The sequence below is a fragment of the Parasteatoda tepidariorum genome, chromosome 1, assembly GCF_043381705.1.
Source record: "Parasteatoda tepidariorum isolate YZ-2023 chromosome 1, CAS_Ptep_4.0, whole genome shotgun sequence".
In the NCBI taxonomy this organism is placed as follows: Eukaryota; Metazoa; Arthropoda; class Arachnida; order Araneae; family Theridiidae; genus Parasteatoda; species Parasteatoda tepidariorum.
This window is the reverse complement of record NC_092204.1, coordinates 98,086,500-98,114,485: the sequence shown is the minus strand read 5'-3', so window position 1 is coordinate 98,114,485 and position 27,986 is coordinate 98,086,500. Positions and strand designations below refer to the sequence as shown.

Sequence of the window (27,986 nt, the reverse complement as noted above, 5' to 3'; positions counted from 1 at the left end):
TTAACTTACTTACAGAGTCACATCAGTGATACAGCCATTATAAGCTTGTAACATACTTGGAATTCAGAATAAAAAAATTATTTTTTAAAGAAAGCTTAATTTTTAAACTAATTTATTTCCAGCCATCAGAGAAAAAAAAATTTGAAAGAACAATAGGCATTTTGTACAATTTATATTAATATTTTATTACAGCTAAGTGCATCTGAATTTGTACAAGAAATAATTCAGGGTTACCACTCAAATATGGAGAAAAAAAATTCAATGTGTTTCCCGTGCAAATATTATACACAATATAGTAAGAGAAAAAACACAACCACCGTGCTCTTGAATGAGCTATATTAGGCTAATTATACCAGTTATAATTGCTGAAAAAACTTAAGGAAAAAAGGAACTGAACATACTTAAAGCAAATAATGCTATAGTAAATGAAATAGTTTAATATAGCTGAAATATCATCATTAAATATCCCATAGATTACACTTTGAATGGTAACCATTTTTTAAAAGACAAAATTCCCTGTATTTTCCCAGTTTGAAAAGAAAAACTCAAAATTCCCTGCATTTTCGCTGATACTTTAAATTTTCTGTATTTTCCTGCGTAGTGGCATTGTAATAGACCTAAAAACTATTTTCTTTCACCTTTATTGGTCACTTATTCTAACCATTAATTTTAAGATAGGAACTTTCCAAGTCTAGTTACATGATTTTTTAAATTTTTTTATTTGCCTCTTCGACAATTGCAGGTTTCAATGATTGTGTTAGAAGCTTGTTTAGAATAAACAAAATTAAATCAGTGCCGAAAAAAAAAAAAAATAATAATAATAATACATATAGTGAGGCTCTTTTGCGGCCACATATATATTTTTCTGTAATAATGGATATAATTATATTAATTAATTTTAAAATGCAGTATGAAGCTTAGAAAAATTTGATTATGTAACATGGTTAATGAAAATAATTTAAAAATAATTTAAATTAAAAAGATGAAGAAAAAAAAAGTACTTACGCAAGTAGCCCCAACAATCATAATATTTTAAGACTTCTTCTGATAGACGCTTCAGGACAACCCGGCACTCAGGAAGCTTTGTTAAATCTATTTGGATTTCAGTTGTTTTCTAAAACATGGAATACATTTTAACACAAATAATGGAAGAAATTAAGATTTGTTATAAAGTTATGCAAATGGATAAACAAAATAACGTACATAAAAAGTAAAAAAAATGAGCACACTGAAAAACATTTTATCCAATGATCAGAATTTCAATCAAGTACAATGAACCAAACTTCTTTAGTTTATGAGTTAGATATGCAAATTAATCAAGGCATAAGTAGATAGCATGTTATGTGCATTAAATTCAAGGAATGAAGACTCATAACACATGTAAACACGCCAGTATTGGCAAAATTCTAAAACCATTAATTCCTTAAAATTAGAATAGAATAAAAAGAAATGAATAAGACCCTTATTTTAAAAAATTCTCATGCTTATATTAATCTAATATTTAAGTTGACCCTCAATTTTTGCAAATATCTGTAATAAATAAGATAGCAAATTTTTATAAGTTGAGTATTTAAGCCAAGCAATTAGAAAAACCAATATAGAAATTCCTAAGATAAAAAAAATATATAAATGATTAAGTCTACAACATTGTCTGAAGTTAAAAATATTTCGTAATAAAAACTGTAAATTTCCACCCTGCTCTTACAAACATCATGTGTTAAATGACACTTGAAGGGTGGCAAAATGTAATTTCAAATGTTATTGTTATAAAAACTTTTTAAAAAGTGGGAAATTTCAAATTCTTCTGATACAGGTGAAGACAATTTTTTGTAACAGTCAGATGAGGATTATGTAAAATCCATTGCACAGCTTGATCCTTCTGTCGACACTACTAATCTTATTGAATTCGACACAGATGATGTTTTGGAATCTTTAAATTTGAAACTTTATGATATATTTTAAAATTTTTTATCGTGCGAAACTCTTGATTAAAGGAATCAAGAGCTTTTAATATAATTTAAAGTATTTTTTTTTAAAAAAACCTTTACATGTAAAGAAAATGTGAGAGAAAATGCCAAATTAATTGTATATGACATATTAAAAATAATTTCTGAAAGTGGTAAATTGATAAAGAGTTACTCATATCTACTTTATTGTCTATGATGCATCAATATTTCATGATCAACGGATGTCCGATTTTATTAATGGTGCATAAGTCAACTCTCAGATTCTCATAAAATTTTTGATGTTTAAAATGCAGACTTATACACGATATATAAGGTTTACTACGAAAAGCTATGATTTTTTTCAAAGAGCCAAATCAAAAGAATATGGTATAACTAATTCCTGCATTTTTAAAATTTTTTATGTTTACAACAAGTAAGAAACAAACCAATATTTTGTACACAGATTTTACGATTTTAATTCACATGATTCATTTTATCCACAGTTATTTACAACTTAAAAAAATTTGTAGGAAAAAGCTACTTTATTTAGCTAAATAATTTTTTACGTTAAGCAGAGACTAAAAAGTTTGGATAACTCAACTGATTAACTTTCACATAAAATGTCATGTATAATGTTTGTTTTCATTTACTTCATCAAAATATTCACAGTAAAAAAAAATTTGTTTGAATAAAAATAAACTTACATCATTTACACAAGTTTTACTTTCATGCGAAGGCCCATCTGAAAAAATAAAAAAAAGTTATTTATTATATCAAATTTATAAAAAGTTAAATTACTGAAGTAACTCAATTTTCTGTAAACTAGATCAAAAGCTTTACAAACGGAATATATTTGGTCATAGTCTGGCCAAGAAAATACCTGGTGTTCAAAAACTTTATTTTCTTTGGAAGAGTGAACATTGAATTGGTTAAAAAATCAAATCTAATTTATTTTTTACAAGCTTTCATTATTTTACAGCCAGCTGAATGAAAATAAGAAATTATTATTAATTCAAATTACTAAGGAAATAAAACAACGAAAAATAGTTTTAATAGCTCATGATTCAATGTTTAAACTAGAAGTAATGTAATATTTCTTACTTTAAAAACAAAAATTTATGATTCTTTTCTACAGGCATTCTAAATTTTAGCAACAATATTTTGTTAACTTTAAAATAAATGTAATTTTTGCCTTGACTATTCCCAAACTAGAAAAGTAACTACACTATAGACATTACTTTGTGAAATATAAAAAAAAGTACAGGATACATTCTGAAAAAAATATAAGCATTATTTTACACAAGATATTATCGGCATCTAATGATGTTAAAAGTGAGGAATGATAATCTTATTGTGTACTAATATTAACTGGATTTCACATTTAAAAGATATCCATACATGCCAACCAGGAAAGTTCCAGCTCCCTTTAAAATGATAACAAAATAACAAATAAGTTTAATTTAAGTTATTTTATCCGAGCTCAAAAATTTCATAGCACAATTATACAGTTTTATATGTTGGTTTAAGTTGCTTAGATATAGTAGTGGTTAAACTAATTGTAAATCAAGCTTAACAAGTCATTATAAAGAATGAATCAACTATCAAGACCAAAAGCAGGTGAAATCGGCAAATATGGATGGCAAAAAATACATTCATACATTTTTACCATTTTAAGAAGAAAGAGTGTAAAAAAATTTCAATTATTCTACTTATAGCCACAGCAAATCAATTTTTACTCATGTCATTTATTTTTTTAAAAAGAAAGATACAATTTAGAAAAAAAATTCTACAAAACGGTTTTGGAAAATTAAGTAGGATTCAAAAATTTCCACTGAACTTGAAAAATAAAACAGATGACCAATAAATTTCATTTGTAAAATAGTTTCATAATAAAAAATATATAATTGTATCCCCAGGAGAGTTATGCCCCTTTCATTTTCATTTGCTTAAATCAAATTTTTTTTATTAATCATCTATTCTATATTTTCTACACCAAAAGTTTTTTTTTTTGTTGTTGTTGTTATTTAGGTACATATTCTTAAAATTATGACATACTTCACTTTTAAATTAATAAGTACTCTAGTTTTCAAACAAATAAAGCTTAATTGTGTATAATTTGCTAGGTTCATTTAATGAAATTCAAATTAGTCTCAAATGCAATAAATTAGCTTCATAATTGGGTAGTGATTTCAACATCCTAAATAAATAGCACACCTGTTGTATGTAAAATCTAAAAGTGTTAAAACAGACTGCAACATTTCCAGTCTCCAGCTTGCCATTAGGGACTAAATATTTAGAGCTGACAAGTAAGTTTAGTCTTGTTAAACACAATGCTCACCACCCATTAAAATCACACTCGTTCTGAAAGCATTTGATTTTATTAAGCGGCTGATTTTATAAGCCGAAATGTATGTACTTAGGGAAAATGTTTCAAAGTTCACAAATACGCTAAAAGCTAAATTAATAAATACATTTATATTTTATTTAAACATGATATATATATNTTGCTTTCTATAATGATTTACATATATATATAAATTTACAAAAGAGTTCTAAAATTAAAGACTTAAGACATTTTGAAAGTTTATATAAGTTCTTGCAATTTTCAATATTTCCTTTTGATCTTAAGATATGAAGTACTTTTCTGACATCAATTGAAGATATTTATATTATTGAATGAGTGATGAAAAATTTACATTGAATGACTATTCTATAACCTTTCTTAATTCCAAAAATAATTTTTTATTCGGATTCTTTTATACTCCTAGTTTCAAAATGTTCTAACTCTTACCCACAATTTTTCCTAAATAGTGTTATCCACACTTGTCTGTTGGGGGCATAATGAAATTTGTTATTTACACGCTTTTAATACTTGAGAAAATAGAAAGGAAAAAAAGACAGTGTTTTAAATTATTTTAAACACAGTTGAGTTTACAAAACAGTTATCATAATTTTATAAAAGGATGCTTTTATTATTGCAACAATTCTGTTCATGCAGATATAATTTCAAAAAACAGTTGATTCTATAATCCAGCGATTTTTACTAGTGGCGGTCACTTTATTGGGCTTTAAACTAACATACTTTCCCCAGAGTTTGCTGTAGACAATCATTAAAAATAATAAGCAAAAGTAAATTACATCTGTTAAAATTTTAAAACTTGTTCACATTTTTCATGAAAATATATGGGGGCAAAAAGTTTAGTCTGGCTAGTACTTTCAAAACTATAATTTCATCTCCTGCATTAAGAAAAGGAAATAAGAAACATTAAGTACAAATATATGTTTTAAAAGTCAAGAAGAACAAAATTATAAATCAAAAATAGTTCTTTTTACCATAAAGATATTTTATAAAGAGTTTTAACAGTAATGGGAAGCAATTAAGTCAAAACAGAAAAAAAAGACTAGAAAATAACATATAAAAATTTAAAATAAGTTAACAGAGAAGTTGAAAGATTGCAGGTTGAAAGTGCATACAGTTTATGCATTGAAAATTACTGCTGATAATAGGAAACCTACTTTTTTCTGACCGGACTGCCAATTTGTCAAACATGCAAACATTCTCCTTTTGCAAACTAGAATGATTATTTATGTTTAAATCCACAGGTTTATCTGCAAGTAAGTTGATTAATAAGTTAACTTCTAACTCAACAGATCCCATTTCAAATATCAATATTAAAATTGTACAATAAATGACTGAAAATAATGAGGCATTTTCACACATTATAACAATTTTAAAGATATTAAAATCATAACTGGGGGCCCCAATCCCAGTTAGCGGTGCTTGCTAACTCCTAAACATTGCCTATAACTAAACCTTATGCAATTGTTTTTTGGATACTTATGCATTTTAGTCTAGCTTTGTATGTATGCTGGAACTCATTTTAAAATTAAGTTTTAAAAATATTCAACATAAAATCTTTAATTTATAAACATTTCATTCAATTTATATACGTTACTGTTTGATTTATATACATTTCAATGCTACTTGGAAATTCCATTAGGAACAAAAAGATAATAAATGCATAGTTATAAATTTTAATGGTTAGAGACCTTAGTTTAAGCCCTTTATTTAAACATAATACTTGTATAAAAATGAAAAATAAAGGTAAAAAAGTGGGGAAAAATTAGGTTGAATCAACGAGAAAGGTATTTTTGTACGATTTCTGTAGATGAAAGGCATTTATCTCCAGTGTTAAATATTAAATATCCTTAAAAGTAAAATAATTTCTCTAAATTATTATGCCACCTATGTAAAGTGAAATACATAATTAAATAAAAAAATATGGAACAGTAAGCTTGTTTAAAAGAACTGTTCGCTTATAACTTGTCATTTTTGTGGTTCATTAAACACTTCAACAATTACAAATTTTGCCCCCTTTGAAAATAAATAGGAAAATTGATATAGTTTGTTAATGATGAAAAGTTAGTTATAAGTGTAAGTATGTTCATAAATTATATTTACTTAAAAAATTAATAATTAAACAAAAAAAGATTTAAACAGAAAATACAACAAGTTTAAAAAATATTTCAAGTAACAAGACGAACAACTTTGCTTTCAAATCTTTCTAGTGATATTTCAATAAGAAGGACCACGTTCACATTCTGGCCACACGGAGCCCGATAATCTTCAACTGACTTTTCCTGATTGATGGGTATGATAAGGGTTACCCCTGATTTAACAGGGTTGCCACTCAAATACGGAGAAAAAAACTCCTTGTGTTTTCCCTGTACACATTATACACTATATATTAAAAGGAAAAATACAATCACTGAGTTCTTGTCTGAGCTATATTAGGCTAACTATACTAGTTTTAATTGCAGGAAAACTTTAAGAAATAAGAAACAGTTTAACCTACTTGAAACAAATAATGCTATAGTAAATGAAATAGTTTAGTATAGCAGAAATATCATCTTTAAACATCTCATAGAATGTGCATAGAGTGATCATCACTTTTTAAAAGACGAAAATAAGAAGAAAAAAATCCCTGTATTTTCCAGGTTTTCCCTGTGGAGTGGCAACCCTGTTGAAGCACTCAGATCCCCTGATCTTAAGTTATTTGACTTTTTTGCAAAGGGCAAAATGAAAATTTTTGTGTACAATTATCTCTGTTGAACGACTGAAGGCATGATCATAGCTGTTGTAACACCCAGATGAAAAGGTATGTTTGGTAACTGAATTGAACAATGGCATCTCTATGCTGCTATGCAAGGAAACAGAGTACTACAAAAAGTCAAAATTTCTAAGAGCCAGCGTATTATGTAATGGAAAATAACACAGCAGTGTTTTGGTTTCATAAAACTTCACAGACAATTATTATTTTTAATTTAAAATTATATAATTTTAGTATAATATTTTCCAAACGTAAGTAAACAAAATGTGTAAAAAGTACCTGCCAACCTCCGAAAGTAGGTATTAGGAAGATTAAAGTTTCAAAATAGGAAGGTTTCACTAAAAATTGGAAGATCTTGTAACATAAATGTTCTTCGTTGAAGTACTTAAACTTTAAAAAATCCTTTAATAACCCTTTTTTATAATTTTTTTCTGGGTAATAAAAAAAGAACATATTTGAAACTTAGAAATTCCTTTCAATGAATTTTAACTTTGCTAAATGAAAGCTAAAATAGGAAATTCGTTTTTCTTGAAGTACCTTTTTAGTGTTTAATTAATGTAATAAGCTTTAAATAACATTTGAACACATTTCTATATCTATGAAACATAAGCAAAAACTCAAATATTTAAAAATAAACATTAGGAGTTGTAATAACAGAAATTCAAAAAGCTGTAGAGATGAAAAATACAAATTACATTAAATTTAAGTTAGTTTCTAATAGCAATAATAAAAAAAAAATGGATAACTAAAATAACATTATAATGAATATATATAGAAGTTTTTCTATATAACAAAGATGAACTTTAAAATATTTCACATAGCCATATTTTCAGGCTATTTTGGAACCGGGAGAAATAATATTTCAGCATGGTCAGAGGTGGTATTTGAATATTATGTTCATTTAGAATATAGGAGATAAATAGTTCAGCATCCATAACTGATTTTTGCTTCTCATCTAACAAATTTCAAAAATAATTAGATAACCTTTGAATCGGCAAATTTTGCTAGTCTTATGCGAAAATCCAATCTGCTAACAGTGCGATATGCATGACTGGATCCAAAAGTGATGATCTAGTTTTGATGGGTGATCAACTAGTTGCTATCAAGAAACTGCAGTACTTTTCTACAAGGGTCTGATAAGTCATGTTTTTTTTTTTTTTTTGACCTGTTACAGTACTAAAGTGCACTAGGAACACCAGGGCTAAAGAGAGAATAGAAGGGCTAGTTCACTACTTTGAAGAATCTCTTGCCGCAAAACCTCCGATTTTCGCCTGTGACGTCACGGCAGTGCAAAGCTTGAACTTTTACCTCAAGAACAGGGTGTTCGGTCTAACTAATAATGGAGCATTCCTTTTTGCGGCATATTCCAAAACATTCGTTGCTTTCTATAATGATTTACCCCAGTTTTTTTAAGTGAATTACAAAAAATTAAAATTATTAACGAAATGCCAGCTTGTGCTATTGCAACTTGCAAAAATTCCGATAGAAACGCAAAAGGACAAAATATAATCTTCCATGTGTTCCCTAAAGTAAATGAACAACTATGCAAAGAATGGCTTCAACATTGCAAACCAAATGACTCAGTTAACATAAAATATGCACAAATAATAATTGCAGTAAGCATTACTGAAAAGAAGATTATGAAGATATGAGAAATTGTTTGCTTGAATTGCCGATTAGAATGATTTTAAAATCTACTGCAATACCGAGAGTAAATTTTCTTCTTTACGAACAATTTCTTCTCGGCAAGAAGGATTGTATAAATGCAAAGTGTCGATTCCTGGTTTGTTTATTCGCCATCTAAATTGAAACCACCATGTTACTTCAAAAAGAAAGGCAGACCAAAAAATTAAAAAATTCAAAGAAAATAAGAACTTAAATGAAAATCATAAGTAATTATTAGTTTAAATTCTCCTAATTTCATAACATAGTTTTTAATGTAGTTATTCTAAATATTTATGACTTTTTTAATAATATTCCTTTTTTATAAAAAGAATATTATTAAAAAAATCAAATTTAAATATCTATAAGCAATTGTAAAATTTCTAACATTATTATGAACCTAAATTATTATTTTGTTTGAGTAATTAGCGAAGATTGTTGTTTCCTAATGATTAAGTATCAATAAATTGTCATTAATAGCATATTTTAAAATCAGGATTCTAAATTTAATCCAACTTTATAAATTATTGTCATCGAACAATATATAGCTAAAAAAGTGTCGATATATGCATTAATTTTTTTTAATAATAAAAATTAAAACTAAAAATTTTAAAATAAAGTATTTGTAGCTTCATTTATGACACCTAGTAAAATATTTTTATTACTTTAAAATGGTATTTAATTTAATATTATGGCCAAGAAAATTTTTTTAAACCATGTTTTTGAACTTAAATAATACGTTAATTGTATAAAGTTTGAAAGATAATATCAAGAAAAAGTCGAACTTATTTTTACAGAGAGAATGATGCAAAGTTTTCATATATCTTTGCTTACGATCTCAGAGATCTGTGTGCGGTGTGACGTCATAGGGAGGGAAATTGTAGCTTCAGCTCTATAAAAGAAATTAACTAGCCCTTCTTTCTTCGCTTTAGCCCAGTATGAGCACAACGTATTCCAGCTTTAAAGCTGAACTACAGCACAAGATCAATCCACTATTGTTAGGACAAACATCCAGCTGTTTGCTAAGGCAATATCGCAATTCTGTAAAATTGTTATTTTATTTTATAACTGTTAAAAAAAAAAGCCAACCCAATTTTGAGTTTATAACTACTAATGTCCCACGCTGAAGCCTTGTAAGTTAGAACCCAGTCCAGTAGACAAGGGAACTCCTGGTTCAAGTATTGGTAGAAACTTGCTTTCGTGGACGACTTTCTTGACGGAACTAATCTGCATTTGCATTGCATGGAGAGAAAACCTCTCACGATTAGCTTAATCGCAAGGGGGCTCTAACCCTTGTTCCGTCTTCCACCGAGGTTATTTTTTTATTGGGACTGTGGTCGGTACAAGACGGGTGCGGAATCTGTATCGACCAGGTATCGCTGGGATTCAAATCCTGGCCCACTTCATTGGGAGATGAGCGATCTCACCACGGCTCAAATATAGATGGTAGTGTAAACAATTACTTTATAATGGTTAATAAGAGAGGCTAATCTTAAGAATGCTTTGAATGGATATTACGATATACAAAAATTCGGTTTAGGATTATTTACTTTAAAAATATTAAAATATTTGATGCCAGCTGCTGTTTTTCATGTCAAGACAGTTGTAACAAAATTTAAGAAGTTGCAGATATTATGAAAATGCCTAACAATGTTCAATTCAAGTTAGTTTCTAATTCGCATTAGAAAACAAAATAAATAACAATAAAATTAATATACATAGGACTTAATAATGGATACTTGGGAATTTTCAGCCCTTGCAGAGTGGTTATGATAAACTCTAATGAACCTATGATATACATTTTGAATTTTATCTTTGCCTACAAATAAGTTATTTTCCCTAGAAGTGAGTTGTTTTGAAAACATGTCATATATGAAAACAAAATTATCCTAAGTTACAGCAAAAACCTGAAATAACATATTAGATATCAAAAGAAAAAACAGTAGATTGGTATAGTACATCAGAAGCAAATATTATTTAGAACTGACTTTGAGCTTTGATGACCTCACCTTTAGTTTCCAAATCAAAAATATCTCCTAATATATTGTAAAATGTTTCACTGGGCATTCTTCCGTAACGTTCTCTCCACATCAGTTCATCTAAATAAATTTGCATAACTTCTGCTCTGACATCTTCAGCCTTCAAATGTCCAAACATGGAGCTTACGTGTTGCAACAAATATGTTGTTATGTTCAAGACATGGAAACCAATATCATTAGGGTCAGTAATAGAAGTATTAGCAACCATTATGTTGTATTCAGGAGGCATTTGAACATATTTGGTGGCATTGATAATAACAAAAGATAAAGGTAGTATCCACTGGGTCAATATTTTCAGGAAAACTGGGATCTGTCCACCGAGATCAACGTAAAATGTTCGCAATAAAGTATACTTTGTTCTTCTTTCCATTGCACCAAGAATGTACAATTTTCCAAACTGCACCATGGCCACTTCTACCATTTCACCCTCACCGCCAAGCCTCACTTTTTTTCTCCTCAAAGACGTGGAACAAAGTACTTGGAATGATCGCCAAACGTGCTGCAGTTTAGAAATTTCCATGGGTGCATCAGATGTGATGCGTGAGATCTCAGAATGTACTGTCCAATGATAAACCATAGCATTCATGTGGGCTATAGGCAGCATAGGAAAACGAGCGTAAAAATGTGGTCGTTTGAAGATGTTCTCAAACTTGCAACTGGAAGAAAAATAAATATATCTTAATTTAAGAGAATTTTATTTGGTATTGATAGAAAGATAAATAAACAGGGTTGCCACTCAAATCTGGAAAAAATACACAATATATTAAGAGGATACACAAAATCACTGTACCCACCGGTGAGCTATATTGGTTTTAATTGCTGGGAAAAAAAGAATAGCTGAACATACTTAAATAATGCTATCGCAAATAAAATAGTTTAGTCTAGCTGAAATATCATCCTTAAATATCATCATTTTTTATAAAACAAAAATAAGAAACAAAATTTCCAGTACTTTTCCAGTTTGTAATGAAAGAAAAAATCAAAATTCCCTGTATTTTCCCAATTTGTAAAGGGGGTGGGGGGAATCAAAATTTCTTGCATTTCAAGGGATTTTAAAATTCCTCGTATCTTTCAGGTTTTTCCTATTCTCCCTGGGGTGGTAACCTTGATAAAGTACAAAACTTTTTCATTATTAATATTGAAATTTTTTAAATCACATCAATGTAATGCATGATAATGAAAAATAAAATTATTATCCATGGTCAGCATTCTTGAAAAAAAAATCAATGGTGAAAATCAATCAGAATCATTAAATTTAGTTTTACAAAACTGCTTAAATAACTTTGGTCAATTTAGTCACTTAGTCGAATCAACTAAATGCTATTAACTCTAACTTAAAGGAGGTAAAAACAAAAATAATGAGTTTTTAATTTGCATAGAAAATCTTAATTGCACAAAACTTGAAACACAAATATTTGCTCTCCATAAATCATTTCACACACCTACAAATTTACCTATTAAACATAGCACTATCTGTTGAGGGATAAGAGAAGTATTTTTGTCATTAGTGGATATTTTATTGTCAAAATTTTAAAAAAAAAAATATTTTCAACAAACATGGAGAAATTCGAGAATATACGGGTAAACAGGAGAAAGTTGTAAAATACAGGAGTCTTCGTTAAAAAACAGGAGACTCGGCAGGTACATATAAAGAATCCCTCCTAATTTTTAAAATTTTTTATGATAATAATAAAAATATTATAAGATTAAATATAATTAAATTAAAATAATTGCAGCCGAGTTTTCAGAATAAAATTATATCATTTTCCTAACATATAAAAAGACACATTAAAATTATATACATGTGATATAACAGAAAAGTGTTATAAAGCATATTAATTAAAACTACTTTCTAAAGTAGCTAGCGTATTGTTTTAAAATAGTACTAATTTAATAATATGGCTAATAGTAATTCTGAAACTCTTAAATGTCTAACAATTTGAATAAATGATGGCTAACAGAATAAAAAAATAGTTACCTTGGCCACTGACATAACCAAGAACAACCATCTTCGTATTTAGGGTTATCCCTCAAAAATGATGTGTTATGACACACATAACAAGGTGCCTTGCTTCGAATAAATCCTTTCTTTACTAACCACCGGACTGGACTGTTTATGAAACCTTCAGCACTCAGGCGAAGACCTGAAAAATGTAAATTATATTATTATTTGAGTGTTGATAATTGGTTAGAGAGAGCCGTGATGGCTCAGGGAATAGGATGTTTGCCTGCGAATGATGTGAACTGGGATTGAATCCCAGTGATGGCTGGTCAATACGAATTCCGCAACTGCCTCGCACAGACAGCAATGCTGACGTAAAATTTCCTCAGTTGCAGACGGATCATGGGTTAGAGTCCCCTTGCCGTCAGGCTAAGCGTGGGAGGTTTTCCTTCCCATGTAACACAAATGCAGGTTAGTTTCATCAAAAACGTCCTCCACAAAGGCAAATTCCTCCCAATACTTGATTCGGGAGTTCCCTTGTTTTCTGGATTGGGTTCAAAATTGCAAGGCTACGAAGTTGAACATTCATAGTAGTAAAACCAAAATTGGGTTGACTGCTCAATAATGGTTATAAAATAAAATTGGTTAGAGAATAATTTTTTGTCTTCTTAAGAGTACTGCTTTATTTCTCACTTAATAAAACAAAACAATATCAATAATAAAAAAATCAAATGTAATGTATCTCTAACACTTTAAATACACTGAAGTAAAACCAACAACATCTAAATTTAAAAAAAAAAAAAAAAGCTATAGTGTTTACAAAGTTATTATTTAAATGCTAACTAGAATTAATTTCATTCCTTTAATAAATTGAAATTCAGCAGCAAGAAGAAATGGGTAATAAATTGAGGGGACATCATCTGTAAATAGCTGAATCAAATTTTATTCTGAAATTTACAGTTTCTCACTTCCTTTTCCCACAAGATGCTTTATTATTTTTAAACTTTAAAACTTTTTTCATTTAGCTTAAATGGTTAAAATACTACAATTTTCTTTTTCGATAATTTGAATTTTGTCAACTCATTCATGATATTGTATATGCAATTTTACAACTTAACAGGATGTATTGAGATACTTGTTTCACAGCAATAAATTGCATGAAAAAAATGCGCATTTAAAAGAATTACATATTGTATATTTTAACATAAACAGATGGAGAAAAAAAAACTGATTGAATTGAATATAGATAAATGGCAATAATAAATGTCCTTATTTGTGTGGAAAAGGAATATTTAAAGAGCCTTTTATTCAAAAAAAAAAGTTTTCCTCATTTAAACACCAGTACAAATAAGTGCAATTTGCTGAAATATACAATAAGATTTAAACAAACATTACACAGATCTTAGAGATTAAATAATAATAAACAGGTGCAAAAACCATTAAAAGTTTTGCAATAAATTTGAAATAAATAAGGAAAAAAGAAAACATAATAGGTAATAAATAACTTCCTTTAAATAGGGAAATAAATTATATACACAATTATATAACACACCAAATTATATGTTGCACAATAAAATAAAATTTAACACACATTAACATTTCATTTAAACAACAGCAAAAGAAAACAAAAATCCTTACCCAAACTTATGGATTCTGCCTTATATTTTTCAAGAAAGTCTAGAGAGTCATTTAAAACAATTTTTATCCCCAATAAAACTTTGGGAGTTACTAAAAGTTCACCACCGGGTACCTCTGGCAAATCCTGAAATAAAATATTCAAAAAGCCATTATCTCGTAAAATTCGAGATATCTTCACTGCATTTGAAGTTTGTGTGAAGCTTTTCTCATAGGTTTTTTCAGGCACTTTCTCTTCAATTTCTATCTCAGTAACTAGACTCTTTGGAATAGTCTAAAACACAAAGGAAAAAAAAAATATTCAGATAGGAGAGTGAAAATATAAATTATAATAACAATATTTAATCAAAATTTCACACAACGTGTAGTAAAAGTCACTAAATTTTCATGCAAGAGTTAATAAATTGTCATGCAAATGCAAGAGTTTAAAAAAATTAAATCAATAAAAAATGTCAAAAATATGTAATAAATATACACCTCTTTTAATTTAATTACAACAATTATTTTGATTTATTTTAAATACAGAGAGTATGGTAAATATGCAGTCCACAAAAGTTACTTTTTAAAAACTGGGCAGCAGAATTTTAAAAATAGAATTTTTCTTTTAAAAGGAAGATAACTTGGCCGGTGATCATTCACATGTTTGCTTTATAAACATAAAAGGGATAAAGTTGTTAGAAGGAAATAAGGTGCAATTCCTGTGACAAAACTGTCGAGCACTAATATCCTTCTGCAAGATACTTTTTAATAATAACAAACATACATGTAACTAATTTAAAATAATAATAGCTTCGTTTACAAAAAAACTATAATTTTTTCTAATTGAACATACAAGAATTTTTGTATTCTAATATTATGTGTGATATTCTTGCATTTTGTTGCGGTGGGTTGGTAACGCACAAATTATTTCCTTCTTCGCACTTTGTAAATAATCATTGAAATAAAAAAATAATTAAAAATCATGTAATCCATTATCGAAAAAAAAAAAGATCAACGACGAAATCAAGCGAATTGTACTCCTCAAAAAGGGGTTATTCAAACGCATAATAAATAATTGTAATATTTGTATAAAAATTTCGGATTTAAATATTGAGAAATCAATAGCTGCCAAAAATTAGATAAAATCATTGCGTTAAAAAGTAAAAACTCAAATGCACGATTCCAATTTTCCATATTGTTTGAAATACATCGTGGTATTTAAAAACCACGTGAAAATCAATATCAATAAACTGCTGAAAATACAATGGAATCATTGATTTATGATATCTTCGGCGTAAATTAAGCGCGTCAAAAAGTGATTATCTAAATGCATGGTTCAAATATTACGTGCCAAGAAATCCAAAAAATTTTTACTTTTCAAAAGAAAAATCTTTCTGCTTGAACTCTGTAATGTTCTGCGACAATGTCGCCGTGATTCTGCCACGGGGGGTGCAATAATTGTTTTTCACTTTTCTGTATTGATACTAGAAATACTGTTTGCCCTATGTTATAAAATCAACAACAAACAAAATTGAAAGAAATTACTTTAAAAGCTTTTTTGCTACCAAGTTCAGCTTTGTCTAATTTTAGAGACAGATTTACAAGAATCCAGTAGTAAGGGAGCTAAAAAAGCTCAATTCAGAAAAAAAACTGCCAGAAAAGGGGGATCTTTTTTTTGTTTGTTGACGACTTTGATAATGTCTAGATAAGTTTTCTCCTACTAAGGAGGTGAGCATCGGCACCTGGATAAAAAAAAATTGTTACCAATAGGGTGTTGTTGATAACAGTCTTTTTCAACACCCTTTACAAAAAAAAATTTCTCATAAATTTTTGAACGATTAAGAAACTAAAATATTCGAAAGAAATTAAAATATTTGAAGCTTTATTTAAATTTAAAATATTGATTTCTTAATTGCAGTTGAAAACTCTTCCTTCCAAAATTATTTTTATGGTCCAATTTGAAATATTAAAATTGATAAAAAAATATTAGGTGAGTGAAATTTTTCCTTTTTCTGGGAACGAGCCATTCAATAAAACTTACTATTTGAACACACATGTAATTCATTAGGATGTGCAATTGAAGGTATAAAAGTCAATAACAAAACTAAAAAGAGTAGTGCAGTTTAATCAGCATTTGAGATTTATCATGGATGTCAAAAAATTTTAGTTGGTAATGAAATTTGATTTATAGGGAAAACCAGAATGAGTTAGTTCAATTTACAGAAATTTTTCTATTGAATATTATTGTAAATAAATTTTTAGCAATCATCATTACTGATTCTTAAGAAGGTACTATGCTCATTATTATGTATTTATTGAAATATATACCTTAATGGTTAGCTGTTTGTATAACCAAGATAACTCTGTCATCAGATTGCAATAAAACTGCAACAGTCACAAATACTCAAAATTAGAGTCACATATGGTTTTTGCGGTGTTGGTGTATAGGTCAAAAAAGGTTTCAATGTCCGCCTTTTGAGATGTCACTATGTGAGGAAACTGTGACATATTTACGACTCTACAGGATCACAATGTGACTAAGTTGAGACATAAATATTTCAAATCTTTGTTGCACTCACTATGACGTTAAAGGGCTCGTTTTTGTCATGTTTACATCGAAATAGGACACCTCCAAAGACAGACAATGCTACCTTTCTTTACCTATGCATCAGTGGTGCAAAAACTATACATGATTTTATAAATGAGTATCAGTGACTGTCACATTTTTATTGCAATCTGGTAATGGTGCTATTAGGGTAACTGCTAGCATATCTTAATTTCACCTTGAAAAACCTTACCTAATACATAAACTTAATAATAAAGAATAATTAAGTATTGAATAATGGTATTTGTTTTATAAATCATCTCTTAGGTTTTATAAGAAATAAAATCCTAGAGCTCATAAATCCATTACCCTTTTTCGTTCCATAAATTTTTGCAAATTTGGTAACACCCTAATAAATTAATTCTACTTAAAAATTATGTATATTATGCATAATTTCAAATATTAATAAATACTTTCAAAACACTACCAAGATGAAAAAAAAATGCATTTACTCTACATTTCCCAAAAATATTATTTAAAATATCAAATATATTTCATATGCACCAAAACTTTACAACTCAGAACAAAATAATACAAGCATTGCTGACATATTTATAAAAATATGCATTCATCAATTCATATTAATTATAGATTTCATATTAAACTATTTGAATAAATTACTTACATCAATGAAAGGTATGTCTTCATTTTCTTTAACAGCTGCTGCTATAAAGATTGGAATTTTTTATGAGATATAAACTAAACAAGAATTAAATAAAGAAAAAGTTAAAAGAATTAAAAATAATAAATCCTAGATATAAAAACTTTCAGTTTTCTCAGTAAAATCTAGAAGACTAAACAATAGTTTTTAACAATCAGAGAAAATATAAAAAGTGATAGCATAAATGTTTGTAATCTGTCTATCTGTGGTTTAAACAACAAGTTTGAACACATTTTATTAACTTCTGCCAAGTTTGAACTTTGAGCTGAAACTTAAAAGATATGACTAAAAGTTGAAACAAATCTACCCCGTTAATCACACATCTACTCTTGGTAGCAGGAACCTACAAAGTCTTTATGGTCTACTTTTTTTTCTTTTGAAAAATATTCTGTTAACTTTATACTTTGCCTCGGTAATCAAATAATTTTCTTAAGTTCTGAGTCTGATTTAAAATTATAGCCAAATTATGTGGATAGGAATAGCATCAATAAATAAAATCATAAACATTTTTAAAAAAATATTTTTATATTGGTAGAAAAAAGCTTACTTGTTTTTACCCTCCCCCATCGGGCAACGAGCGCAGGGCTTAAATGACTCTGTAATAGAAAACAAAAATATTAATTTAAGATGTAGTTAAACACTAAATAAATAAGCATGCATTATTGGTGTACTCCACAATCTAAACTTTATATTTATCAGTAATTTCATTAAAAAAAAAAAGAACTAATGACTCTGATTGCCCAAAGGGTTCAACAAAGTAATATTATCATAATGTATTTTATGGATATACATTTAACTGTAGATAGTAACAGACATGAAATTGTTTTCTAACTTCTTTTGCAATCATAAATTAAATATAAAGTTAGCAGCAAAAGAATACTTGATATAAAAATAAATATAGCAAAAGAATACTTGATATAAAAATAAATATAGCTTGACTTACACAATCATTGTCCAAAGTCCTCCCTCTATTTACAATTACAGGATTAGCTAAAAAAAAAGTAATAATAATAATTATTATTATTTATGTTATAAATATTGTTAACAGTTATATGTAAAAAGTCACTTATTCAAAATTGAAGAATCAAGCTTAAATTAATTTCTGCTTACGTTATAAAAAGCATGAAAAGGAATTTGAAATATATGGAGTGAGATTTTTTTTCCAGTTTTTTACTAATTTAAATGGCTTCCTTCCCCTGCAGTTATTTACCCCTCATTTTTGAAGGGGTATTTATTCATCTAAATTCTCTATTATCAGTGACATCGAAGAAATTGGCATTGGATAAAGCTACTTTAACTCGGGAATTTCTTTTTTAAAGAACCCAACCTCCTCAACATCGAGAAAATTAAAAGAATGAACTGGGCTAGTATAATAGGATTGGTTTAATGGGTCAAAAAATAGGCCTTCCTGGTGGAATCTTCAGCAGAGGGCCTTGGCATACCCTGGTGCCAAATGCATAGCTGCCAACATCATAAAAACAAAATTAGAGAGGATTTTGGGGGAAAATGCTATTTAAAAAAATGCTATGCTAGAAATTTATAGCACAAGGATTTTTTAAATATTTAATAGAAATTTTTCAAAAAAAGAAAACATAATATACACAAGTATATAGTTTATATGGAAAAAAATCTTACTTATTAGAGAAATAAAAAGAAAGAAAATCTAAAAATATGTTTATGTATTAAAAAACTAACTAAAACTATCTATTAAAAACTAAATCTAAGATAACATTAAAATCTTCACCTGAATAAACAAAGTATAAAATTACATCTAATATGAGCTTATTTTTACACAATGAAAATGCAGTAAATATTTAGTGTAATAAAAATGTGTCCTTTATACAAATATAAGAAGCAATTATGCATTCTTCAAAAAAAAATAAATAATAATAATCAAATATCTGCATACACAATACAGGCTTATAATATTTTTTGAGTACAGAATGACTTTATTACATTACAAAAAAGACAAAAATCATTTAACTATTTATTCCTGGCAAATATATATATATACATGCCCAATAACATTAAGAACATTTGAGGAAGATTAATATAAATAGTTATAAACAAAAATGAAATTAATAAACTGCATTCATATTAACACTAAACATTACATTATTAACACTAAACACATTGGGTCGGCAGTTCAACGACAGTTATATAAAAAAAAAAGTTCCTGAATATCCAATGTTCTTGATTTTATGACATACCCGTGTCAGATAATCTAGGTTCTACTGTATTTCAATAGTTTCACAATTTATAATTTATTACTGTTTGCTCAAAACATTTTGAAGAGGATAGATATTGCAACAAAACACTTGAGAATTATAGACACTAATGCATAATCTCTACAATAAATATTGCTGCAACAAAATATTTAACCATGCATGCAATTAACAATGATAGGAAGAAGAAGAAAAAAAACACTCACGTTGCACCATCGTCTCACGATCTAACTTCCCAATGTCTATAAGTATGTTCCAGAATGCTTGATCAAAAAATTTTCCATTCCTGTCTCTCCACATCAGTTCATTCAAAAAACCTTGTACTATTTGTTGGTGCAAAAACTGAACTTTTACTTTTCCAAATATACCTATCATATTGCGCACTAAATACCTTGAAATGTTCATTATATGGTAACCATTACTTTTTGAATCCGTAAAAGTAGGATCAGAGCTGACTTTATACACATTCCTTAAAAACTCGTCCGGTATTTTCGATTCACTTATGAGAACTGAATTATAATTCAACCACTCTTCTAACAGTTTCAGGTGCCTATCAGTTTCAAATGCTTCGTTGACTGGAATTACTTGAAGTCGTGTGAAACGATTGAACCTTTCTAAAGCACCCAATATAAAATAGTTCCCCAACTTCACTACAGATGTCTCTATTCTAGCTTTGGGGCAAGTCCCTATCTTGCCACTCTTAATCACAGCATTATGACAAAGTTCTTGAAGAGCTTTATAATAATTCCAGATAGTTTCAACGTCTAAAGACACGTCTGCCAATATTTCTTCGATATCGGACTGGCACGCCCAGTGAAATGTTAACAGTAACAAATCTTCCAATGTAAAGAGCTGGAAGCGCTCAAAGAATTTCGGCCTCTTAATAGGTTCCCTTGCGAGGCAACTGCAAAAAAGGAAAAAAATATAGAGAAATTAAATCACAAAAAAAAGGTTAATGCAAAAATAAAGCACTAAATCTACATTTGAAAGGAATAACTATATTATTGTTATTAATATTTTGCAAATATCTATAAATAATCATTAAATTGTACATTCAGAATTATTATTTTTTTTGTAGGCTTTTCAATACTTATAGAATTCTTATTAATAAGAAAATGAAATTTAAAATCCAGACAAAAAAGAGAGAGAATGTCGCAAAAAAAGAAAACAATTATACAGTACAGAACCCGTTATCCGGAAATCAGAAAACCGGAAAACCAAAAAACCGGAACGAAATTCGATAAATTTTCCCGCCATTTAAAAAAAAAATTTTTTTTCCTCATAAGATTTTAGGATTTTTCTTTCTTTTTTGAAAGATGTTTACCTTACCATCATTTTGGAAATAATCATTAGTGTATTACTTCATCGTTTTTTCTTCTTTTTAAGATTATTTCTAAAAAAATTTTTTTTTTTAGTTGGGTTTAACAATAAAAAAAACGGCTTTTTGTAGCGATTCAGAAAACCGGAAAAATCAGTTATCCGGAATAGCGATGGTCCCGATCGTTCCGGATAATCGGTTCCCTACTGTATTTGAAAACAACATAAATATTATTAATATTTTAAAAAATCAAGATCACTATCTTTATAATTGTATATTGAGTATTTCATTTCTTTGGTAAGGCTTTTCCATCACTTCAGAGATTATTTTTTTTAATTAATAATAAAAATAATTGAATTTAAATATTTTTTTGGCAAAAACAAAGAATATTGGAAGAACGAAACACTAAATTAACATTTCACAAAAATCCTTGAACATGAATGTGAATTTTTTTTCGAGTTTTAATCTTTGGATGAAAAAAAATCGTTCTAGAATTGAGGTTAACCATATATAATATATACACATATGCGACGGAAAGAGCGATTTTATTTTGCTATCAGTTTCCCACTGAAACCAATACAGCTGATACAGATCAATCTTAAATTTAGGTATACATTAATAAAAGTGTTACAAAATTATAAGCCCAACATACACTGCTAAGCATAAATTTTTATGCTATTAAAATTCAAATTTTGTCCTTAAATAAAACACCAAGTGCTTTAAATTTAACACTAAGCTACAAATGGTTAGTTTAGAATAATAAAATATTTAACATACATTCATTGTTAGAAAATTCAAAGAATAAAAAATATTAATAATCTGTTCTATAATAAATAAATATCTTTTAATTTTTGCAAGTAAACATTAAGTAAACATAAGAAAAACATTAAAATATTACATGACTAATTTAATGCATTGAGAAAATGCAAGAAAAAAGTGTAATAAACTCATTTTGAATAGAGCTGCATTTTTATCTGAAAGAAGCTGCTTTAGACATCAGTTTAATTTGTATCAATATCAACTCCTTGAATCAGTTTCAAAAATGACTCATGCATCCGAACGAGTCAGGTTACTCTGAAGTAGGTTCAGAAAGCATCTGCTACCTTTTGAACTAGGTTCAAAACTGCTAGTCAAAACTCAATTCGTGTTACTGGTTCGAATTGAATTCAATACTACTGGATTCATTAACAATTGATAAATGTAAACGATACAAGTCTTTTATATGCTACCATCTACAAATTAAACTTTTCAGATATAATTTTCATTTGTAATAAGTTCTAAGAGTTTACTATACTTAATATTTTAAAATTTTATACTAAATGTATTGGTTAATTTCATTAAATACATTAATACAAATCCATTGCAAATATGTTATATGCTCGCTTATGTTTTCAATAATCAATAGGGAAACACTATTTTTTATTTTTCTTTATTTTTGCTCTGCCGTGAGTAATTTTTTTTAGCTACTATATTAGAGGGGGATTTTTGCTATTTTGTAATCCATAAAATGCAAGAAAATGTCAACATAAAAGCCGAAGGAAGTGACAGAAATTCTATCGTAATATATCATTCAAAAATCCTCTGGTCTAGCTAAGATTTTTTTCTTTTAGAAATTCTAACTTTTTTGTCAACATGCTTTTCTTCAAGAGTGATATATTTATTCCACTGCTCCTCTAATACGCTACTGCCTTTTTTAAAAAATACAGTCCTCTAATATTTTACAGTCCTTTTGCTTATAATAGGCCTCAGCTTCCCCAATAATTTCTTCATTTGAGCAAAATTTCTTTCAGTGGAGCATTTTTTTGAGGCTTACAAAAAGCCAGTAGTCGCTGGGACAGGTCTGGAGAGCACAGTGCATGAGGAAACAACTTGAAGTGTAATTCACTGAATTTAACTATCATTTTCATTGACTTGAAACAGAGAGCACTGTCTTGATGAAACAGAACTTTTTCCCTTCACATGTGAGGCCGTTTATTCTTGACTCAGTTGACCCAATAATGCCACGTAATATTCGGTATCGATAGATTCACTTTTCTCGAGATAGTTGACGAGCAAAATACAATGTGCCTCCTGAAATATGCATTTTATAACCTGGCCAGCAGACTTTTAAGAGTTTAGATGGTTTTCACTAGCTGCGACTGACTCAGCTGATCTTTTGAATACAGTTGTGCAGTAGTGAATCCATGTTTCATCCCTTGTTCCATACTGAAACAGAAATCCTTAAAATAGCTCCAAACAGCATCCTGAATTGTCAATGTGTTATTTATGGTCCAGTGTGAGTAAATGTTGCTTCCATTTCGAAAGCAGTTTATGCCTGCCGAATTTTCGTGTCAAATTGTAAACACACTTTCATGAGTGCCACTCTAAAAACTTTTTGACCAATTAACAAGGTCTATCATTGTTCACCAGAATTTTCAGAGATTTATAGCTCACAGCCTTCAAAATGTACCTAGCTAAAATAATAGCTCAATGATCATATTTAATTATTTTTTCTAAAACACTTTTATTTTGTCAATTTTTTTATAGCAAACAGAATAAAGATAACAGCTAAGTATATACAATTTTTTACACCAATCGTTAAATAAGTAACAGGACAATCATTAAATAAACCACTAATTTTCTCATGAAGCTATTCATATCTCTACTTATTCCACCATTGTTTATCTTTTGTCCCATCACAATTTTCTTTCTTCAAAAAAATAATCTCAATTTAACTTTGGCTAGCATTGCATTTCAAAATGTTGGGGGGAAAAAATGAAAACTGAAGCAAATTTAGATTCAACAATAGTAAAAATTTGGTTTAAGAAGTACGATCTGAGATTCCATTAAACCTGTTCTTTAACTGCATTGTCACATTATTACGCGATCATTTTGCAATAATTATGAACAATAACAATGTTTAATATTTTACTTTTTTTAAATAAAAAATATTTATTACATTTTTAGAGAAAAAAAAATTTAATTTGAACAGCAAAGGGGGAAAAGATATTAATTGATAAAAGATAGCCTACTTTGAGCTAATTTTTTTTTTCAAGACTGATTCAGTCCTAGGACTGAAAAGTGGCAATCATGACGCTACCATCTGAAATCTTTAAAGTTATCTCACACAACTTCACTTTACAGTCTTTCAAAACTATTGTTTGGACTTGTGTATGTTTACAGGAGGATTTGCTGATTTTGGACAAGAGAGATCAGCATTATCAGTCAATAATAGATTTCTTTAGTGCAGAGTCTTCATAATGCATATCAAGTCACTGTTTGATTTGAACAGTATTTTTTCCCATTAAAAAACAATGTCAAATCAACCCACAAAATTTATGCTTTATCTGTTGCTTAAAGACTTACAAAACTAGTGTCTCTAAAACCACTGATAACCTCTAAACAAATTATCAGAATGTCATGAAATTTTGACATACATCGTTTGAAGGTTGCTACTATCGAGAAATCATCATCCTCTGTCAACTACGTTGCCATCAATTTGTTAGATTGGAGACTTATAGAGTGATTTGCTAATATACTGATTATATCAAATAAAATATGTATTTAATTGTAAGAGTACAATACTTGATATTATACATAAATGTTCATCATTTATTTCTTACAAGATTCTTATTATTATTTCTTTTGAAATTTTATAATATTTTATTATGTTAACCTACATTTAAAAAAAAAACATTCTGAATGTAAGTTTTTGATTTTTATGTTTGGATGTATTAAACAAAATTGCAAATTTAAAAATGAAAAAAACTAGGTAGGTGATAAAAATACATTTTTACTGACTAACAATACTTTTCAAATTCCATCAGCCTTTTTATCAAAACAAAACAACAAAAAAAAACACCTATAAATGATTTATATTGGGCATAGTAAAAAAAATCAGGACAACATTTTTCAAAAATGTTAGGGTATTTTTTGAAATTGTTTAATAACAGACTACTTTAAAAAAGTTTAAATGTATGAACAAAAAAAGTTATAACTTGCTCTATTTAAGTATAATAAGAGCAAATTTTATCGAGAAAAAAAAAAGATAAAATATACTAATTTTAACTTCAGAATAGGAACTTTTAAAAGTTTCCAACATAATTTTATTAATTATGAACTGAACAATTCATAATAGTTTGAGATTAATATACAGAAAATTTTTATAGCACAATTTCTTTATCCAAAACGCTGTCAATTTGTTAATATTCTATCAGATCAATATTTAATTAAAATGTTTAATCAAGTTTAATAAATCCTTGAACTATTGAGATTGAGCCCGAGTGTATGACAATCTCATCATTAGATCAAAATTTACATAAGATTTTTTTTATTATTTTATTTTTTGCACACTGTTAAGTATTTGTACTGCATATCAGTTTTTATAACAATACTCGACTTTTTACTGAAATATACTTACTTTCCATTTCTACAAATCCAACAATATTTATCATGAAATTTATCGTCACGCTCTATTAGAAAATCCCTAGATCCACATAAGGTACAAGGTGGATTCATAGGTAGATAATGATTCTGTATAAGCCACCAAACTGAATTTGTTATATAATCTTCAGCTTTCAGCCTGGTTCCTAAAGGTAAAAAATAGTATATAAAGTTTTTAAAGCATTCCAACAATCACAAAAACACTTAGTAAGTAACAAAAAAATTAAAATTCTATTTTATTTTATATTCCCCACACTAAATTCTTAAACTATTACCTTAAAATTGTAATTTAAACTGGGAAATAAAAAAAATTTTAAAATCTAAGACTTCATTTACAATTCAAAACATTAATTTAAAAAAATAGTAAATAGTGCATTTATAAAAAAATATTAAAATTTTTAGAGTTTGAAAAAAAAAATAATAAAAAATAGGCAATATAATTTTTAAAAAAAAGGTAACAACAGCAGACATACACTATCGTCTATTTTAATAGTTTTTTATTCATAGAATCTGAAAGAAGTTTCACAATATCAAGTCTCTAATGTTCTTTACTTATTAACAAAAATAGTTCATTTGGAACTGTTAATCTTAAGCATATTCATATCATTAATAAATAAAATGTTATTGTACATCGCAAGCTTATAATTTTTCTTTTATGATTAGATAAATATCATATTCTCTATCCAGCTTTAAAAAGATGGTAGAGAAAATATTATGTTCTCCTCCTATGATCCAATCAAGTCCCAGAAAGAAAAAAAATTCATCTCTCTTCTTCAGTTTATCTCATAATAGAAATATGTCATGAGAAGATAATTAAAATAAAAAGTATTAGTTCAGAATCCATATTTTCATACAATATATAAATGTATTTATAGTTATCAAAACTCTTATATTTTGTTTGTGACTTTGAAAATAGTTTCGAATTTTCTTTTTGTTTCTCAGGTAGTATTAGCATTCCTGATTGTAGGTTTGGAGGAATAATATCAGAACATTCAGTTTCATTTTGTCCAGTATTTACTCTTTATAGTTTTTCAAATGAGTCTGCACATCAATCACTTTCTTTTCTGCTTTTTCAACAAATTTTAATAGGTTTGGTTTCTTCCACTTCTTTGTAATATGAAATTAAATTTCCACTCTTTCTGAACTTCAAATTAGTATGAAACATTCAAATTTTTTGAGAAGAATACCGCTTGCCAGTTTTTTGGAAGAAAAAAAAATTTATGCCTCACATGCCTTTCAGTTGTGATTACGTGTTGGATAAGTTAAAAATAAGGGGGAAAAACAAAGTAAATAAATAAAATAGGTCTATTTCTACAAATCAAATTTCTCACAGTTTTTTGATAGTTATAATAATTTTGGGGCCGTTTCTAGGAAATTTTTCAAATTCTGATATTTTTATTATGGTGTTCTGAAACATGGATTTTAAATATTTTCGATGTCACAACACTTACGATTGCTATTCAACAGTTATTTATTGTTTTCCTCTCCAGCTATTCCACCTGAATTTGAGTAATCCCTTTTTTCTGACGGTTCCATCGTAAATACCCGTTAATTTTCAATAGTTTTTATTCTTTTTAGCTGCTTCAATCATTTGTTCAGCCATTCAAATATGCTTCTCAAATTTAGATGTTTTTAATATAACGTTATTATGACTCAGGTATTTTGAACTAGAGTTTTCACTTTTTTGATGTGTTCAATTTGCAACGATTTTATCTTAACGACATCATTTTCTGATTGTTTTTTAACCTTTTAAAAGTGTTTTTCTTTTCTTTTAAGTTCGAATATTTTTAATATGTTAAAGCAAAGAGCAAGTTTGATTAATCACTTTTTGATGCTCTGAATTCGAGAATAATCCACAGTGAATCCCCATCGATTTCCAATAGTTTTTTCAGCATCTATCTATTGTTTCTTCCCCCGATTTCTGATATTTTTATTACAATTATATTACAACTAGCGAATTTCAAAATTGATTAATTATATTTTGACACACTCCATCGGTAGCGATTCAGTCATAAACTTTTGTGTTTCACTGGTTATTTATCCTTTTTTTTAAAACAATACCCACTTGTTTCCCCTCTAAATTCGAATATATTAACATGCATTTCAAATTTTAAATTTAAATAATTAATTTCGAAAGCGAATTACCACTTTTTTGGTGAGTTTGGTTTGCAACGATTCCATTACACATTCACAATCTTTTTCAAAGGTTTTTCTACAGTTATTATAATTTTTTCGGTCATTCTCAGATAAATTTTTTTTTAATGTAATGTTCTTTACATGATGTCGTAACAATGTGCAATGCTATCAGTTTTAATCATTCAGTTCGTAATGATTCCATCATAGATCCAAGTCCGTATTCGGTAGTTATTCATTGCTTCTTTGCCATTTTCAAAGAGTTTTTTGAATTTCGATATTATTAATAGATTTTCTTATGATACACT

General features: G+C 28.0%; 1 protein-coding gene across 3 annotated transcripts in view; it reads right to left on the bottom strand.

Moving 5' to 3' along the window:
• The window catches only part of LOC107454790 (uncharacterized), a 125,914-nt gene that overhangs the window by 6,613 nt on the left and 91,315 nt on the right, over positions 1-27,986 (bottom strand). For all 3 annotated transcript variants that reach the window (XM_016072086.4, XM_016072092.3, XM_071184334.1), the window contains 11 exons: positions 25,523-25,691; positions 20,012-20,709; positions 18,524-18,570; positions 18,128-18,176; positions 17,545-17,585; positions 14,339-14,609; positions 12,737-12,902; positions 10,729-11,414; positions 5,463-5,555; positions 2,651-2,688; positions 1,006-1,114 (listed from right to left, as the gene is read on the bottom strand). In XM_016072086.4, coding sequence (XP_015927572.2) covers positions 1,006-1,114; positions 2,651-2,688; positions 5,463-5,555; positions 10,729-11,414; positions 12,737-12,902; positions 14,339-14,609; positions 17,545-17,585; positions 18,128-18,176; positions 18,524-18,570; positions 20,012-20,709; positions 25,523-25,691 — 2,367 coding nt within the window. The remainder of the gene's footprint in view (positions 1-1,005; positions 1,115-2,650; positions 2,689-5,462; positions 5,556-10,728; positions 11,415-12,736; positions 12,903-14,338; positions 14,610-17,544; positions 17,586-18,127; positions 18,177-18,523; positions 18,571-20,011; positions 20,710-25,522; positions 25,692-27,986) is intronic.